Raw genomic sequence first — 17,949 nt, 5'->3', positions numbered from 1 at the left:
TCAGTGTTTTTATGGAGGGGGAAGCTGGAGCCAGAAGTGCAGGGGTCGGCAGGTGCCATGGTGAGGCCCTGCTCACTTCACTGCCTCACCGGTGAATACGGGAAGCTCCGACCTCTCACTTGCCTGACTTCCTGGGGGCCCAGGCCTCATCCACCCTTCTCTGTCTGACAGGATCCAATGGGAGCGTTTTTATGAATATTCTAGAGGGAAGTGGGGCCTTGCCAGGTGAATCTAATTTATACCCTTCGGTAACCACGGCAGACAGCTCTTGAAAAGCTGTGGGAGGGGGCTCTCCTGGCTGATTTCACCAACCAGTTGTCAGGACAAACCTTCCTGGGTTCACAATGTGGAGACAATTAAAGGCTGGTGCTTTGAAGGCACGAGCCGAGAACTTCCTGACAGAGGTGCTGACTGCAGGCGGCAGACCCTGTGTTGCTTAGGTCTCAGGACCACACCTTGTCTTCCCCCAGCTCTGGGGCTGGGCTCACTGCGGGGGCAGCAGCCGCGGTAGCAGCGCTGGCCTGAGAAACACCGTACCATCCCCAGGCACAACAGCTGACAGAACTCAAAGGAGATGTGTGGCAGGGGAGTACCTAGTCTTGGGCATGATTGCAGACCCACTGTGAGACCCTGGGCCTGGCTGCAGACCCACTGTGTGACCCTGGGCCTGGCTGGGGACCCACTGTGCAACCCTGGGCCTGTCTGAGGACCCACTGTGCAACCCTAGGCCTGGCTGGGGACCCACTGTGTGACCCTGGGCATAGCTGTTAACCTCCTGTAGGACTCTGGGCAAGGCTGCTGACCTATTGTGTGACCCTACGCGTGATTACGCACCCACTGTATGTGCTCTGGCCAAGGCCACTGACCTGCCGCATGACCCTGGGCATGGCTGCTGACCTGCTGTGTGATTCAGGGCATGACCGTGGCCCCATGAGTGACCTTCTGCTGACCACCCTGCCTGACCAGGCCCCAGTGTCCTTACTGTGCAGATGGGGCAATGTTCCCAAAGACATGAAGTTGATATGAGGATGATATGGAGTGAAGAGCCATAAGCAATTCCACCCAGATAAGGCAGGATTATCATTCCCACTGAACAGAGGTGGAAACTGAGTCCAGAACAAGGAAGTTGCTTACCCAGCCAAGGTGATGGTCAATCAGGGATCAGGCAAGGGCCTGGACATGGAACCTGAATTCCAGGAGCCTTGAGGGCAGGGTCTGGATCTTCCCAAGGATCAGTCACTCCTGCAGGCTTACCTGGAGTCAAGTCTTGACTCTGACTCTTATTGGCTGTAAGACCTCCCCACATTGTCTCTTCTGTCCCACTGTCTGCAGTCATGAGCTGCAGGGCCTCTCCATCCTGATCTGCTTCCTGCACCCTGTCTCAGGTCTGGAGCTCCAGGCAGCTGCCCCCAAACTGCTGCCTTCCTCTGATGCCCACAAGCCCACCCTGAGCTGGGAGGCCAGCTATCTTCTTGCACGTAGAAGCCAGGACAGCGGGACAGGAAGATTCCTTGGGCTCGTGGTACTGATTCTTGATTCAGCAATGCCTCCCTGCTGTCCAGCACAGGTTAACTGGAAGGATCAGCTCCAGATCCATGAAAAGCCCAGATTCTGTGTGATCGCTTTTGAGGAGTCCCAATAACTAAGATTCCTTACTAGGGGTCCCCTAGGGTGAGCTCAATGAAAACAAGGACTGATGGGCTCATGTCTGATTACAGAAAAGTGTGTGGACAGAGAGTAAGCTGGAGCAGTGGGAGGCCAGGGACTGGTATCCCAGCACAAGTTAACTTCTCTGAGCCACACTCTACTCATTCATAGAATGGGCACTAATGACAACATCAGAATGTCACTGAGAAAACATGAACAGAGAGCTTAGCCTGGTATCTGGAGGAGAACACATTCCTAACAAATACCACTTTCCTTCCTTCCTCGTGCTTTCAAGTAGCTGCTTTTGGGGAGTTTAATCGTTTCCCTTGTTGCATTCTTCGCTGTAATGCATTTTTGTCACCAGTTCATACAAAACTGTCGTCCTGCTCCAGCTCTGGGCCCATGGTCATAACAACAGAACCTGTGGAGACTGAATTAGGGAGCAGCTGCAGCAGCAGCATGCAGGAGCAGAGGCCCAGGTAGACAGAGGTGGGGCTGGACAAGAGCATCTGAGGCACAGGCAACAACGAGCTCGGCCTGTTGGTGGAACAGCCAGGAGCCAGGTGGCTTGAGCAGAGCAAAGGGTGGAAGGAACTGAGACCAGAGGGTTCGCTGGGGGCCCCACACTTGCCCTTTATTTGTCCTCCAACTCCTTCCTCCTCCCCGGGGCTGATAAAGATGGATGTCTAACTTCTGAGTCCAAAGGATCTCAGGAATCCTGGAGTCCAAGTCTCCCGTTTTGTAGATGAGAAAACTGAGGGCCCAAAGGGGTCTGTTGACTTTCCCAGAGCCACATGGCAGTTTGAGTGTGGAGCTGGGGAGGGAACTGAGCTCTGAACTTGTGGGCTGCGCTGTCACTACCTATACTGACCAAAGCAGGGTCCTGAATCCTAAGAGCTATGAACTAACAAAGTCCTTGTCGCCCAGGTGAAGAAACTGAGGTTCCCAAGGCCAGGTGGCTCTGTGTGCATGAAGAAAGTAAAGAGCAGGGGCAGGCAGGGGAAGGGATGACTGTGGGCTTCTGCACAAGCCAGGCTTCAGGGGGGCCCAACACTCACTGTGATCAGTCACCATGCTTTCCCAAAGCACGTGAAGAGGTGTCAGGTTTGAAAACTACTGACGGCTACAGTCTCCCTGGAGGGTGCTGGGCAGTGCTTCATGAACCAGACCCTGTCGGGAGGGGAAGGTGATGCTGACATGCGTGGGCTGCACAAACCGCAAGCCATCTCCCGCTGTATGACCTCTAGTGGGTCAGCAGGTCCCTGTCTGTAAAAGGGTGCTGCAGGGATTGGGGGCAGCATCCGATGGGATGCCCCAGAGGGTTCTTCCCCAGTGCAAACGCAATGCAGGATACAGGAGGGAATGACGGTACAGATGGAGATAGTGCCTGCAAGCCCTCAACATGGGGCCTGGCACGTAGTAGGTTCTCAACAGATGGTGGCTCTGTGGAGTGGGAGGGGCTCCTGGCTGGGAGGCGAGGGAGCTGAGCTTTTCCTTCTTTTTCTCTGTGATCTTCAATGAGCCAAATCCTCTCTGCAGGCCTGTTTCCACATAAGCAAACAGCAAAAGTACAAACAGACATCGGGACTTACGGCCTCAATGAACCACCTCCTCTTGTCCTGGATGCCCAGGGAGGAGGAACGGGAGCAGGGAGCAGGGTTTGGAAGGGGAGGAGGACCTCAAGGGAAATATCTGAGGCACTGCAGACTCATTTTTCTCCTTGGAGCCAAACCCTCTTGACTTCCAATTGCTATTGTCATCGTTGGCAACTGAACCTGGTCGGAAATGACCCCACAGGCCAAAATGACTCCTGAAATGTGGGCTCAGAAGATTCTGGGAAGCACAGGCCTGTGGTTAAATGGGGGTGCAAAGGCTACTGTGGGCTGTGGGAAGATCGCAGAGCAGGGAGCCAGGGACATGAGGCCGAGCCCCAGATGGGACATCTGGCCAGGTAGCAGAAGCTCTGGGTTTCAGTGACCTCGCTGTAAAACGGATCCTGCCACTGCCTGTGCATTCCCCCCGGCACAGGGACGACCCACCAAAACTCTGCATCCCAGGGCCCTGGGAAGGCACAAATATTATCTTCAGCTCAAAACCCTGTGCTTTTCAGCTCTGATAAAACAAAGAGGCTGCTGGATGGTTCATCGAACACTCACTGGGTGCCGGGTCCTGCAGAGACTTCTCGGTCTTGCCTGCAGCAACGCACAGCCCTGCAGAAACCTCCAGCCCCACAGTCCCACCTGCAAGAAATGCGCAGCCCGCTACTTCTGTGCATGCCGGTCCTCTGCCCCTAATATGGCAGACTTGTCCAGGGGGTTGGGGGCATACAGAGGGCAGGCGTGGGCTGCACCCCTTCAGGCGGCCGCCTCCTAGCTATTTGGAAATCGCCACTTAGGAAGCCACAGAGTCCCAGTGACGGGCTCCCATTTTATCACGACCCACGTCAGAAGAACACATTGTGAGGAGGCAGCGCCGCACAATTCGGTGCTGTAATCACTTACAGACCGTAGAGGCCCCGGTCCTGGCAGCAGAGGAAGATTTATTGTGGGGATGGATGGAAAACAAAGAACAGTTGTGCAAACTTTACAGAGCCACATTATGGGAAATGCCTTTCCCATTTCCCACTGGTGAATATGCTGGACGCCACTTCCAAATGGAGTCAAGCTCGGTTACCCAACCTTACGGACGTGGTGCCCCGGCGTGGCTCACTGGGCTGAGCCAGCCTGGCCTGCAGTGCCCAGGCCCTGGCTGATGACCAAGCTCTGCTGGCTGGGGGTCACAGATGACCTGGGCTACTCTGGTGGACCTGGGGGAGAGGGCTCTCTCCTGCCTCCGTGTCCTCATCTGCCTGCTGTCACTCCCCCTCCAAGGACTGTGTACCCACCACATGCCCAGGGTTCTCCATGTTAACACTCATTGTGTTACTCTCCTGCTCAGAACCTTTCCCTCCCTCTACTCCCCTCAGGGAAGAGGCCAAGCTCCTTATACTGAACTTGGAGGCCCTTTAAAGTCCAATTCCAACTACCACTTCTGCTCCCAGCCCCGTGTAGGTAACACATGCCAAGCACAAGGAGACACCTATGCTCCCCACAAGGGCGAAGATGGTCACGTCTCAAAACTTTTGCACACGTTGTTCCCTTTTCCTGAAAAGCCTTTCCTCGCGATCTACACCTAGAAAGCTCCTATTCACCCTTCAAAGCCCAGCTCTCATGACAACCTGGGGGGAGCCTTCTCTCTCGTCTGTATTAATTCCTTCACCACCATTCCTCATTTGATGTTGCACCCCATGCATCTAGCATCAAACCTGCTATAGTATGGGTGTCCATAAAGCTGTTGAAAGGTTGGCAGGGGTGAGGAGTGACACAACACCGATGAGCACACAAGGCTCTCTCCTGAGGGAGGGGCACAGGTAAGGAAGACTCAGGGGTGTCCTGGGTCTTAGAGTGGCCAGGGTGACTGAGGCCACATGGGTCGTGTGACCATGACCCACCTCACGGATGAGGGCAGGATGCTGAGGTCCATCACTGAGGCAGTCCAAGTGAGGCACGGACATCAGCCCGCTAACCCATGTGCCGTCCAATGGAGACTGCGCCTATTCCTGCTCAGTCGTGAAGTTAACCGTTTCCAGGGTGTTCCTCTCCGAAAACACGGTCTGGACACTTTCTTAGAGTCACTGTTGATTTTATCTGACTTTCTCATTCTAATAAAACAATCCTGTCAATGCCATTTACATTAAATTAAAAAGCTCCCCCCCTTTTATTGTTTTAAATTCATTTCAGAGGGTTGTGTTTTTTTAAAATCCTGAATGTTTTTCATATTCCATAAAGCAGTGTTGAGTTCACAAAACTTGGCCAGCATTCCTGTACCCTCAAGTTTGGTGCTCCTAAGATACGAGACCTTGGGTTTGATGACTCAAAAAAAAAAAAAAAAAAAAAGAACAAGGGCTCCTGTTTTCAAGTGCCAAGTATTCACCAGGCATGAGCTAAGTGCTCCACATGCATGAAGTCATTGAATCTCACAACTGTCTCCCCTGTACACACACAGGAAACCGGGGCTCCCCAAGGCCACGTGACTTGTTTGAGGTCCCAGGGCTGGTTAGGCGTCCAATTGGCTCGTGGATTCCTGACTCAGAATTTAAATAAGACAGAAAGGGGTGGGCAGAGATGGAGAAGAGCTAGGGGAGGGGGTGGGGAAGCAGATGGGGTGGTGGGTTGGGGGTGGAGGTGGTCATGAGGAGGGCGGGCTGTAGTGCAGGGAGGGAGGAGGCCCTGGAGAGCTGCAGGCTGGGAACTGCATTTGGGGAGCCTGCGGCCACCAGCCACTCACCCGATGGAAGGCTGATCTGTGAGGAACATGCCTATGAGGGTGCCCGTGTCCTCTGGGGCCTGGGAGTGGGGAACTCAGCTTGCTCCCTCCCGAGGGCAGACTCTTCCAGGGCGAGCATCACAGCCCCCCCTTTCCAGACGCATAAGCGTGAGGAAAGGTCACGTGAGGTGACCTGCCTGAGGTTACACAGCTAGTGCGCAGGACAGGAGTGGAATGAGCCTCCACACCTGTCTCCAGTTCCTCTGCCTCCCCCCAGGCAAGGCATTTCCATCTGGGGCCTCAGTTTCTCTTTCCGTGCGAGGCTCTGACCCAGTCACAAGGCCAGAGCCACCAAGAAACCTCTCCTTAGGAAACCCCCTGAGCTTGATTTTTAAAAATGAGAGGAGAGAGGAAGGCATCCCAGTTTAAGCCAAGCTCTGTGGAGTTGGAGCTTTGGGTTCAAGAGGGAACAAGGCACTAGTGTAAAATGGTCCCCCACTGAACACAGAGTGCTAGACATTATCCCATTTCACAGCTTAGGAAACTGAGGCTCAGCACAGCGAGGTGACCTGTTCAAGGTCACACAGCCAGTCTGTGACCAAGCTGGGACTTACATCAGCCCTTTCTGTTCCTATGGGGATGCTCACGACTGCATGCCTTCTATCCATTTCAGACTCACCCTTTCCTCTTTTCCTAATACAACCGGCCCAAAACAGTCCAACTATTTGCTGTGCATTTGCTATGTGCCCGGCACTGCATGAGCAGCTCACATACGGCATCTCATGGGAGCCTCCCAACTGTCCTGTTCCCTCCACTTCACAGGCAAGACCACAAACCCTTACGGAAGCCAGGTTACTCACACACAGTCCCAGGCTGTGGGATAGCAAAGCCACATGTCAAGTTCAGGCTTTCTTGAACAAAAACTTGAAGCACCAGATTAGTGGGTGGACGTGACTGTCTTCAGGGCCCTGACAACCTTGTGACTTCACTGGAAACTGCTCTGGAGGACGGCGTCCAGGCTGTTTCAGGCACAGGGCTGGTCAGGGCCTCTGCACCAGAGGGCAGGCTTAGCTCCTCCGCCTCCAGGGCTGAGCCAGAAATCAAAGGGCACGCAGTCCCCAAGACACTTGGCCACACCAGGAAATGCTGTTCTAACTGGGGGAACATGTGTGGGGAGGGCAGGAGGCATGGAAAGGCGAGGAGCAGAGGAGGGGACATTGGACTGGCATGTGAAGGATGGTTAGGAGTTTGCTGGGCTGGGAAAGGTATTCAGACACAGACCAGCAAAAGCCAAGGCCCGGAGGAGTGAAGGTAGCTGGAGTGTGCCAAGACTCTCTAGGAGTTCTGTTGCAGAGGAAGGCTCTGGGCAGGGAGAGACACAGCACGCATCCCATGACTACCATTAACTTGCTGGGTGACACTGGGCCACTGTGCACTCTCTCTGGGCTTCGGGTTTCCCATCTGATAATAAGTAGCCACGAGAACGGATACAATCCCAGGAGGGATCCCAGTGGGGTCATTTAAAAGGGCTTATCTGCATGCCAGCTTAAAAGCTGCCTTTACCCAGAAAGGTTTTCCTACCCAGCTCCTTTCCCACCTGAGAACGAAGTGAGGCTCAGGCCCCATTTCCAAAGTGGGTGGACTTGTCAGCTAAGCTGGTTGGGCCAGCTTGACCTCTCTACTCATCTACAGCAGGACTCTCAAGGGCAGGGGATTTGAACCATGCTCCGCTTTGTAGCTTTTTAGCTCCCTGGAAAGCCCAGCCTCCAGAAAGCAAGCTTGTCTTCGGGTGACTTATTTATTTTAAGGAAGGTGAAATGTCTCACCTCTCATCCCACAATGCTTTATCCTCCAAAACAGAACAAAGGTGTCATCTTATAAGCAGGGCGGAGGGGGAGGGGGAGGGGGGGGGCCCTGCAACAGGCTCTCAAGGTGACGCGAGATTAGCATGGGAAAACAGTTCAATTCAAAGGTCTATTGGCTTCTCTGCTTAACAAAGTCTCCTCCAGGCCAGAGCTGGCTTTGATTCTCTTCTGTGACCCCCGGGTCTACCAGGGCCTGGCACTTAGGAGGTGCGTGCTCAGTGACGGCTTGCTGAAATTGAGTTTCAAATCTGGGTATGTTCTTGATATTTATAGGCAGATGGTCCTCTGCCTGCGAGGGGACTTGGGATCATAGAGTCTCTGGAGTCAGGCTGAGACCTGGGCTCAAATCTGACCCTATGATGCCCTTGAGGCCTAAACTTGGGCACAAACTAGACTACCCTTTCTCCGTCTGTAAAATGGGGATAATGATTCCAGTCTCTGAGGAATGCCTGTGTGGAAGCCCTATATAAGCTGAAAAATTCCCAGTAATGTTTCAGCCACCGTGACTGACTTAGACAAGGTTATGCAGCCAGGCCTCAAATCCTCAGCTTCTGGCTCCCTTCCCTCCTTCATCCAGCAACAACAGCATGAGACTCAAGGGTGGTGGGTGTCCTTCCCATGGTGCCAGAAGTCTCATATCACCTCATCTTTGTCTCAGGACCCCCAGCTCCCAGCACGAGGCCCGGAACACCGGGGCACCTGTCTTTTGGGTGAGGCGAGTGTTTCTGAGAAGGACTCTTCCCTCCTCTGTGGTCACTCTCCCCACGATCTAACTTTCCCCAACTTTTGGTTACCAACCCCTTCAGGAAACTCCCTGTCCACTGAGGCTGCCCCATTTGCTGTGGGCCCCTGGGCCCCCCACTGTCCTCTCAGGATCTGTTTTGCCTGTCTCTTCTCTGTACATGATGAAGATGGACTGGAAGACCCACCTGCTCACACATTTTGGACTCTTGGAAAATTCCCAGGGATCAGTTGCAGATGTTGACAGGAGTCAGGGGTGTCTGCTGGTCTAGAAACATGCCCAACCCACAGGGCCGGTCTTGGGATGTGGGGCAGGGGAGGAGCCCATGGCCAGGGACCCACCCGTTGTGGTCCAAGAAGCACCAACTCGACTCTGTGTGGAAGAGGCTGAGCAAACGCAGGTGGCCCATGGAGTGGCCCAGGCAGCTTGAGCCAGGTGACACAGAGCAAGACATTGCATCCGTGAACATCAATTTCTTCTGAAAAAATGGGCATGGTGATTCATGGCTATACATCACATGTCTCAGAATGTATGAGTTCTCTTCTCCCTGAGGATTTCCCATAAGATATGATCTCAGACCCCCAGTTAAGCTTCTCTCTGACTCCAAACTCAGCCCAGCAGGGCAGGTAGGCAAATCTGATGCGTAGCTGTGCTCTACCACTTGGACGACTGTATGACCTTGAAACCTGATTCAGTCTCTGGGCTTCAGCATTTTGACCATTGGTTTTCTGAAGATGGACTGGACTGAAGATGGCCCAGCCAGCCCTGGGCCCAGGTATTAGAATCTCAGAGTCCCAATCAAGAGCACCTCCTTCCGCCTCCCTCACCTTTTCTAGCACCCTGCATTTTGTTTCTCAGGGGTTGGAGGACTGAGGCAAAGCAAAAAGGGAGAGCCAGAAGCCTCAGGATTATGGAAGAGGAGAGTAGCTTTGGCCCAGTCTGGCCCTTCTGGGAGGTGGGCAAGGCCCTCCCAGGTGGCTACTGTCTGATTCCTTGGCTGATTATGGCGAACCAATAATGCTCGGCTTTTGGTGGCATGTATTTCTCCGGTCCCAGGTCCAATAGTGCAGAGGGGCATAAGGCACGGGGACCAGTGGCCAGTGCAGGTGCAGCTAGCAGAGGAACTCAGGCAGGATGTGAGCCTAGCCTCCAGGCTCCAGCCACACACCAGGCCCATGAGGACAGGGACCAGAGCCTCCTCCCTGTGTCTCCACCCCAGTTCCCCTTCTAGATCCCGTGACCCTGAGCAGACGCTGCTCCACATTGCTGGCAGACAGCTGACCAAGCCACTGGCATGGGTGACAGTCCTGCCCACCTCACCCACAGTGAAGGCTGCCGGAATGGGCTGACCTCAAGTCCCGGATCCACTACTGACTGGCTCTTCTGGGCTTCTTCATTTGTAAGATAGCTACAAATGATCCTGTCATAACTCTTAGGGCTACGGTGTGAATCTCCTGAGATGGTCAACGTGATGGCGCGTGACGGGGGACAAGGGAACTAACTAAGTGCTTCCCTACGTCATCTCTTTAAACCCTCATGACAACAATCCTAACAGGGAGGTACTATTATCATCCCATTTTACAACCAAAGGTACTATGGTTCAGAGAGGCTAGGTCACCTGCCTGAGGTCACACAGCTGCTATGTGGCTGGCCCAGAGGGGACCTGGGTCTGTGTGGCTCCAGACCCATCTATGCACACCTTCCACACTGCACTTGTGGCTTTGGTCAAGCTCTTCACAAAGGCAGGAACTGTTGTCATTATTATTGTTATTTCATAAAACCCGAGGTTATGAAAGGTTTTCCTTTTTCACTCTGCCTCTCTTTTTCTTGACGGGGAGAAAAGCAAACTACATAGCCTGCTAATTTCTGCAGTCTCAGACAATCAGAATTCCAACTGTCTGGGAGAGCCAACCTAAGAAAGCAAGAAATTAATCTTTTCAAAGTTAACGTCTTCGAGGCGTTGCAGCAGTATTTGGGTTGGACGTACCCTCGCTATCCTAACACAGATGAAACCCCAAATTTAATAAGGCTAAGACAACTCAGACAACATAAGAAACATAACAGGATATTGCAAAGAGATTAGGGAGCTTCCTCTGGATGGCGTGGATGGTCCAGGGAGAGAGCAGAGCAGGGGGTGGGGTACGGATGGCACGGTCCACCTCAGGGCCCCCCGAGAGCTGAGACCCGATCCTGGGGCGGGCCCGAGGACTTGGGCAGAGGGCAGGCGGCTCCTGGCCGCACCTCCAGGCCTGCTGGGTGCGTGAGCAGAGAGGGCTAAATGTAAACCAGCTGGCAGGGACCAGAGCGGTACAGTTGGATGGGGCGGGGAAGGCTTACCTCATGAAAGAACTGTGGAAACGGCTGCTGGAAAGATAATAAAAGGATTAACTGCTATTTTAGTGGGCCATTTACTCTTCAATCAAAGTGTCTCATCTATTTCCTGTTCTCCAGAGGATCTGGGTCCAAAATTCCTTTGTCTATTACAGCACATGGTAGCAGAGGCCTGTCATGAGAAATTAATAATTCTACAGGGAAGGGAGACTGTATTTATTTGGGTGCGGGCTGGGGCCTGCCCCTTCCCCTGGGTCACCCACTGCACCAGCATCACAGGAAGGGGGAGTGCTCCCCCGGCAGACGGGAAGATGGTCAGAGGAGGTCTCTGCCACCACTCCAGATGAGGGCACCCAGCTGGACTGGCCCGGGGACCCCAGAGAATGAGGGTAACAGGACAATCTACGCAAACAGAAGCATTACAGTTTAAAAAGATGTGGTTTCGGATTTCACTCTAAGCATTACTAGATGTGTAACCTCAGGCAAGTTATTTTTATTGTTGTTACTATTATTGCTATGACGACAACAACGACTATCAGTCTCTGTCATTATTGTTGTTGTTACTGTTTGCCCCTAACTAGCTGCATGACCTGGGGCAAATTAAGCAATCTTTCTGAACCTCAGTTTCCTCATCTGTAAAATGGGAGTTAACAGGATCTACCCTGTAGAACTATTATGAGGACTGCCTGGAAGTATTGCTTAGGATGGTTTCTGCACACAGTCCACACTCAGAGGCTGCTTGCTGGTGTTATCATCAAAATCCTGAACCCTTCAGGAGGCAAGATAAAGTGTTCTCATAGTAGCACGTAGAAGGCTGGCTGGACTCCACCAAACCCTTGTTTGTTCATCTGTAAAACCTTAGTTTTATGGGACTTTAGTAAAGATTAAATGTAACCATGGGTGAATACAGACAGCTTGAACGTCACCTCCTCCAAGAAGCTCTTCTGGGCCTCCTGTTCTAGGGTCTATGCAAACTCCATCCAGAGCCTGTCCACACCCATCTCCCACCCTTACTGACCACGACTGCCTGTAGGCAAAGACCTTGGAAAGTCTACGTCTGGGTCCCCAGAGCCAGGCATGAGTCAGGTGTAAGCCAGTGTTCTCTGCAGTCTGTTGAACCCAATGAAATCCTGGCAGGCCCAGGAAAGAGAACCACAGAGAAAGATCCCCAGATTGCACTGAGTAAGCGGTGCCTCTCTGACCCAATTACTAGGCCTCTGTTTCCTAGAAAACGGGCAGGGAAGGCTGGATTGTCTTGGGGTCCGTGCTGTATTACACAGGCACTACTGGACCGCACCGCGCCAGGGTCTGGGCCTCCATGCCGGCCCCCACACACACCAAGGGGCTCCCCCACAGGAGAGAAGACATCAGGGACTGCCACGCAACAGCTGTCAGCTCCAGGGTCTCGGAGACGGTGCCCTCTGTCCGCCAGGAGTCTGCTGGTCATCTCCTTCCAGAGACGGGGGGCATGCCTTTCAGCAAGCCATGTGTCACAACACCCCAGATGAACGGGGGCATCCCCAGGACTGGCCTGGCCACCAGCCCTTTCCAGCATGGCTTCAGCCCCAAGGCACATGACAAAGTCAAAATCCTCAGCCTGCCCAGTCCAGCCCCTCCCCCCAGCACCAGCGCGCCAACCACAGGCTCCCTCCTAGTCCTGTCCTTTCCCAGAGGCTGTTCACTGCCTCTCCTCCTCATCCTTCAGACCTGTCCCCGCCTTGAGGGTCGAGCTGGATGCTCAGACCAGAGTACCACAAGAACACAAGAAGATGGGGCCCCAAGGGTGACCGCCTGGTCCCAGGAGGGTGGAGTTTCTACTGCTGGTCGCCAAAGCTTCCTGCCTCCCCCCCCGCCCCCCGCCGACCCAGCCCCTGTAAATACAACCCTGGGCCTTGAGCAGGGACAGAGGCCAGCTCTGTCCCAGACTGCATGCTTCACGAAGAGGGGTCCAGCACCTCACAGCATGCATGTGAGGGGGCACTCGACAGCTACGATGCTGGCCTTGCAGAACAGACAACACTGCTTTCTCCCCTGCCTCACCAACGCCCCAGTGGCTGGAAGACGGAGCTGGGCCCTGGAAGACTGACTGGCTCCTCTGGCCCTTCCACTCCCAGGCAGGAACCTCTCCCTGCAGGGTGGCTGGGCCTCAGAGTTAGACACAGAAGCTCGGCTGAGGGGATCAGGAACTAAGACAGATATGGGTTTCTAGTACCATGAGAGCACAACATGGAAGTGACCAGTCTGAAGGGCTGGAGGCCTCAGTGCTCACTTAGCACGTGTGTGCGTGTGTCCCTAGAAACCTCAGGCTCAACTCCAGCCGTGTCACTGCAGGTGTACCCAGGGCCCTATCTGTTAGCCCTCACCTAACCTCAAAACCTGCTCCAGGGGCCCAAGCTCTCGAGCCAGTTGCTTGTGAGGACACAGGGCTACTCGGAGGAATCCAAGCCCAGGGGCTGCTCCGAGGCCTGGAGAGCCACTCTGGGAAGGCCACCAGATGAAGGCCCAGTGCTGGAGGAGAGCATGTGCCCCACAACTCACTTGACCAAGGGTGGGTGAGACATTGAGCATCTGTGTGCAATACAGAAGGTGGCCAGGCCTGCTCTGACCTCAGAGTGTGTTGTCACCACCTGAACAACGGTATGCCCTGGGGCAGGGACGGGCACCTGGTGAGCAAGGGAGCCAAGGTTCCCGATGACGGGGACGCTGACTGTCTTGACCAGTGACCACATCCACAGCCCTGGTCCTCTCCACCTCGAGCACAGGGGATCTCAGCCGGCCCTCAAGGAAGGAGCCCCAGGTGGGCAGCTCCTAGCCTGGAAGTGGGGGCCACTCCGCTTGGCCAGGCAGGGGCATGGCCCAGTGGCCGGGGGGTGGGGGGGGGGACTCACCATGCATTTGTTGGGCTTCTCACCCGAGTGCACCCTCATGTGGATGAGCAGCTTATAGCGGGCGTTGAAGGGCTTGTAGCGGCGCACGCAGCCCGCCCAGAAGCAGGTGAAGTCCTCGCCCTTCCGCTGGTCAATGTGGCTCTTCTCGATGTGCCGCACCAGCTCCTCCTGCTGCTCATAGGCTGCACGGCAATCCACCCAGCGGCATGCCTGCCGGCCGGCCACACCCCTACCCACCAGGCCCAGCCCCAGGCCTCCAAGGCCCGAGCCGGGCGGCAACTGGGACACGGGGTAGGGGGGCGGCAGGCCCTGCTGGTGAGGCCCAAAGAGATCTGAGAACTCGTCCGTGGGCTCCTGCTTCAGGAAGCCTGCCTTCCGGCAGGCTTCAAATTGCAAGCTGCCCTCGTGGCTCTCCGTGGTTGCAGGGCCAAGCCGGGCTCGCTTGGGAGGCCCCCCGAGGTCTCCTGGCAGGGGGGGGCTCCGGAGTCCATTTACGCAGGTGACCAGGGCCGTCTGGGAAGAGCGGATGATGGAGGTGACATCGGAGGAAGCGCAGGGGGAGGGAGAGGCTGAAGAGGTGGAGGGCAAGCCCAGGAGGCAGCAGCGCTTCAGGCCGCTCTCGGGGAGGTGGGCCTCGGGCTGCGGGCCCAGTGGAGGGCTCGGTTCACTGCCCAGAAGGTAGCAGGAAGGTGCGGGGTTGGCGAGGCCCCGGCCGGGCAGGTCCAGGTCTGAGTGCAGGCCAGTGGCTGGCGGGGCCCGGCAGTGAGCTGACAGGGGCATGCGGGCCTCCGTCATGGCCCGGTAGTCAGGCAGGGACTCCTGCTTGATGTGCTGTGCGGCCGGAAGGCCACCATTCATGTACACGGCCTGGGGTCTGGGCGACCTAAAAGACAGTGAGCAGAGAAGCTGTGAGAGGGTAGGCACGCCACAGCGGGGAGACCCAGGTAGGGGATGGCAAGAACCGAGGGATGGAGAAGCCCAGAGTGGGAGTGGAGGCTGAGGGCCAGAAGCACAGGGAGAGAGAAAGCAGAGGCTGGATGTGGTCAGTAGGGAAGAATATGGGGGAGAGAAAAAGGGGAGGGGCTGTGGAGAAGTTCCAGAAGGGCAGGGGGTCTGAAAGGGATGCCAGGAAAGAGCATGGTTTCACCCTTGTGCCCTCTCCAGCCCCAGAGCCCACCCTGTCCTGTCGCTGAGGCTCCGTAGGGTCTTCCCTGACCTCCTCCCTGTGACCTTCTAGTGAGTTCTGGAGAAAGGAGGCTGAGGCTGTAACATTTTGAGGAACATCCAGGTCCAGAATGTTTTACTTCTCATTTTTTAAATTTATTAAAAAAAATTTTTTAACACTTATTTTTGATAGAGCACGAGCAGGGGAAGGGCGGGCGGGGGGTGGGGGGAGACACAGAATCCGAAGCAGGCTCCAGGCTCTGAGCTGTCAGCACAGAGCCCAATGTGGGGCTCGAACCCATGGACCATGAAATCATGCCCTGAGCCCACGTCAGATGCTTAACCTACTGAGCCACCCAGGCGCCCCCAGGTTCAGTATGTTTTAAATTCTGCCTACTTGTTCCTCAGATCTTTCTTAATTTTTGTAGTCTTTGTTAATTTCTAGAAATGTTAACTATGTGGCATTTTGCCCCAAGCAATCTCTTTTCCACAGTGAACATCAGTAAGCTGGGGGTCTGAAACACAAGGCACGCCGATAGGGGGCACCCCAGGAATGGCTGAGGGAAAGCCAGGTGGGGTTCCCAGTGTTTCAAGCCCAGACACTGTGACTACATGAAACGCAACTCTGGGGTGAGGCTGCAGGCAGGCAGGCCAGGAGGACAGCTCGGGGAGGGGGAGGTGGAAGCCTGGGGTCTGAGACCAGGCTCAGCCACTCCCAGCGGCACCAAGCGGGGCGAGGCACTCTGGGTCCCTCTCCTCATCCCACGTTCTTCTCTTGAGTGTGACTACAGTGTGACACGGGGGGCTGCGCCATCTTCATCAGGCCCGTGGTGCACGCGTTCATAGACAGGGCCTTTCCCACATGCAGGACAAGTCAGTGCAGGTAGCGGCAGCACGGCCTCCAGCCACCAGCAAGGTGAGGTGGACGAAGGGTCAGAGAAGCCCCTGGGCTGGCCGGGCAGAACAAGAAGCCTGCTGACAGGTCTGCTGTCGTGACTAGGACCCCTGACATGGCCTTGGGCCCGAGCCTCAGTTTCCTCATCCGTGAAGCAAGGACTAACCCTCACTCCCTCAGAGGGTGGCTGCCAGGATCAAGTGGGATGGCAGAGGCCGTGATAGTCCTCTGGAAAGGGGACGGCAGGGTGAACGGTGCCTTCATGGCAGCCATATCGCCACCAGCATTCTGGAGCTCTTTGCAGAGGGGTTGGGGGCCCTGTTCTCCAAAGGGGCCCTGCAGTCCCAGCCCCTCCGTCTCTGGCTCCCTGCAGCCACGGCAGCCCCGGCACTACTCAGGAGCAGGAGGGGAGATGAAGGGGCAGGGGAGATGGGAAGGCAGAGCCCTGAGGCCCTCAGAGAGCATGGGCTCCAACCTCGTGACTACACAGACAGGAAAGGGGCCAAGAAGGTGCAGGTCTTGCCCACAGTCATGAGCAGCAAGCCAGTGATAGGGCTGGGGCCAGGAGCCACGCTCCCCATTTCTCTAGTGTAGACCCAAAGCATCCCCGGATAAAGGCTTGCGGGAAGGCCTTTCTGTTTCTCAGCTACACTTGACCAATCTCTGCCTCCCTCAGCAAAGACCTCCCTTCCCTGTCCAGAGCTCGGCCACTGGCTGGAACCAGAAGGTTCCTGCATTCCAAGGTGGGCAGGCCTGGGGACGCTGGGCCACCACTGGCAGCAGAAAGCTCTGAGGAGCTCAAAGATCTGATATAAATGTTGTGACTTTGAGAACTTAAACAAAATGAAAGCATAGCTGATTTCCACACGGTTGTCATCCTGGGCGTGGCGGGGGCGGGGCAGGTAAGCATCTGTTTGGAATAATCACTTTAAAAACAGTATCGGGGGTGCCTGGGGGCTCGGTTAAGTGTCCAACTCTTTTTTTTTTGTTTGTTTGTTTATTTTTGAGAGAGAGAGAGAGAGAGAGAGAGACAGAGTGTGAGTGGGGGAGGGGCAAAGAGAGGGAGACACAGAATCCAAAGCAGGCTCCAGGCTCCAGGCTCTGAGCTGGCAGCACAGAGCCCGATGCAGGAATCAAACTCACAAACCATGAGATCATGACCTGAGTCGAAGTCAGTCGCTTAACCCACTGAGCCACCCAGGTGCCCCAAGTGTCCAGGTCATGATATCGAGATTCGTGGGACTGGGCCCCACATTGGGCTCTATGCTGACAGAGCAGAACCTGCTTAGGATTCTCTCTCTCTCTGCCTCTCTCCCTGCTCAGTCTCTCTCAAAATAAATAAATGTTTCTAAAAACCCAGCATCAGACTAAACAACCAACAGAAGAGAACAGGAGAAGCAACCAGGAGAATGGCTATAGCGTCTGTGACTCAATTACCCAAATTCGACAACCAAACCTCAAATGGCATCAGGTGGGGAGGGGACAGCTCAGGATGTGGTGTCTCCTGGCTCCAAATGCCAGCTGAGGCAGCCCCCTGCTTGTCCTCACCGCCCCTCGGTCCCTGGAAGGCCAGCAGCGATTCCTGCCCTGCTCTACCTCTGAGCCCTGGGCTCCTCAGGTGACCTGCATCACATCTTTGGACACTGTGAGCAGGGGTCCCTAGACATAGCAGACAACTGCTGAGCAGCCCCGCATGCCAGGAACTTTCCTGAAGGCTGTCCCATGCAACCCGGCCCCAGCAGAACTGATCCATGGTACCTGCTGAATGCATAACAGAATTTCAAGGGAGAGACCACCATCTGTTTTATGCTTCGGAAAACTGAAGCCACTCGCCCAAGCCCTCAGAGGCAGGCAGTGTTAGAGCAGGAATCTGAGCCTAGATTGTCTGAATCAGAAGCCTGGGATTTTCCCACCACAATGTGCTGCCGGGGGCCCCAGCTTCCTCTTATGTAAAATGATGTAATTTGATGACCATTACGTTTCCTGGCAGCTTCGATGTTGTGAGTATCAAGAACTCCAATGTTCTTCTGTCTGTCATCCTGGTCCCTGGAGGGGAGCTGCTGAAATTGGGAAAACGAGTATTTCTCGGGCAGAGAGAGGTTCAAGCAGAAA

At 55.0% G+C, this 17,949-nt stretch overlaps 1 protein-coding gene across 2 annotated transcripts in view; it reads right to left on the bottom strand.

The window, feature by feature from the left end:
• Positions 1–17,949, bottom strand: part of GLIS1 (GLIS family zinc finger 1) — a 224,200-nt gene that overhangs the window by 67,583 nt on the left and 138,668 nt on the right. For both annotated transcript variants that reach the window (XM_039238780.1, XM_039238789.1), the window contains one exon: positions 13,779–14,661. In XM_039238780.1, coding sequence (XP_039094711.1) covers positions 13,779–14,661 — 883 coding nt within the window. The remainder of the gene's footprint in view (positions 1–13,778; positions 14,662–17,949) is intronic.

This window comes from Hyaena hyaena, unplaced genomic scaffold (genome assembly GCF_003009895.1).
Source record: "Hyaena hyaena isolate Hyena2069 unplaced genomic scaffold, ASM300989v1 scaffold_5, whole genome shotgun sequence".
NCBI classification, from domain to species: Eukaryota; Metazoa; Chordata; class Mammalia; order Carnivora; family Hyaenidae; genus Hyaena; species Hyaena hyaena.
The sequence above is the reverse complement of the archived record's forward strand: the minus strand, read 5'-3'. Positions and strand labels throughout refer to the sequence as shown.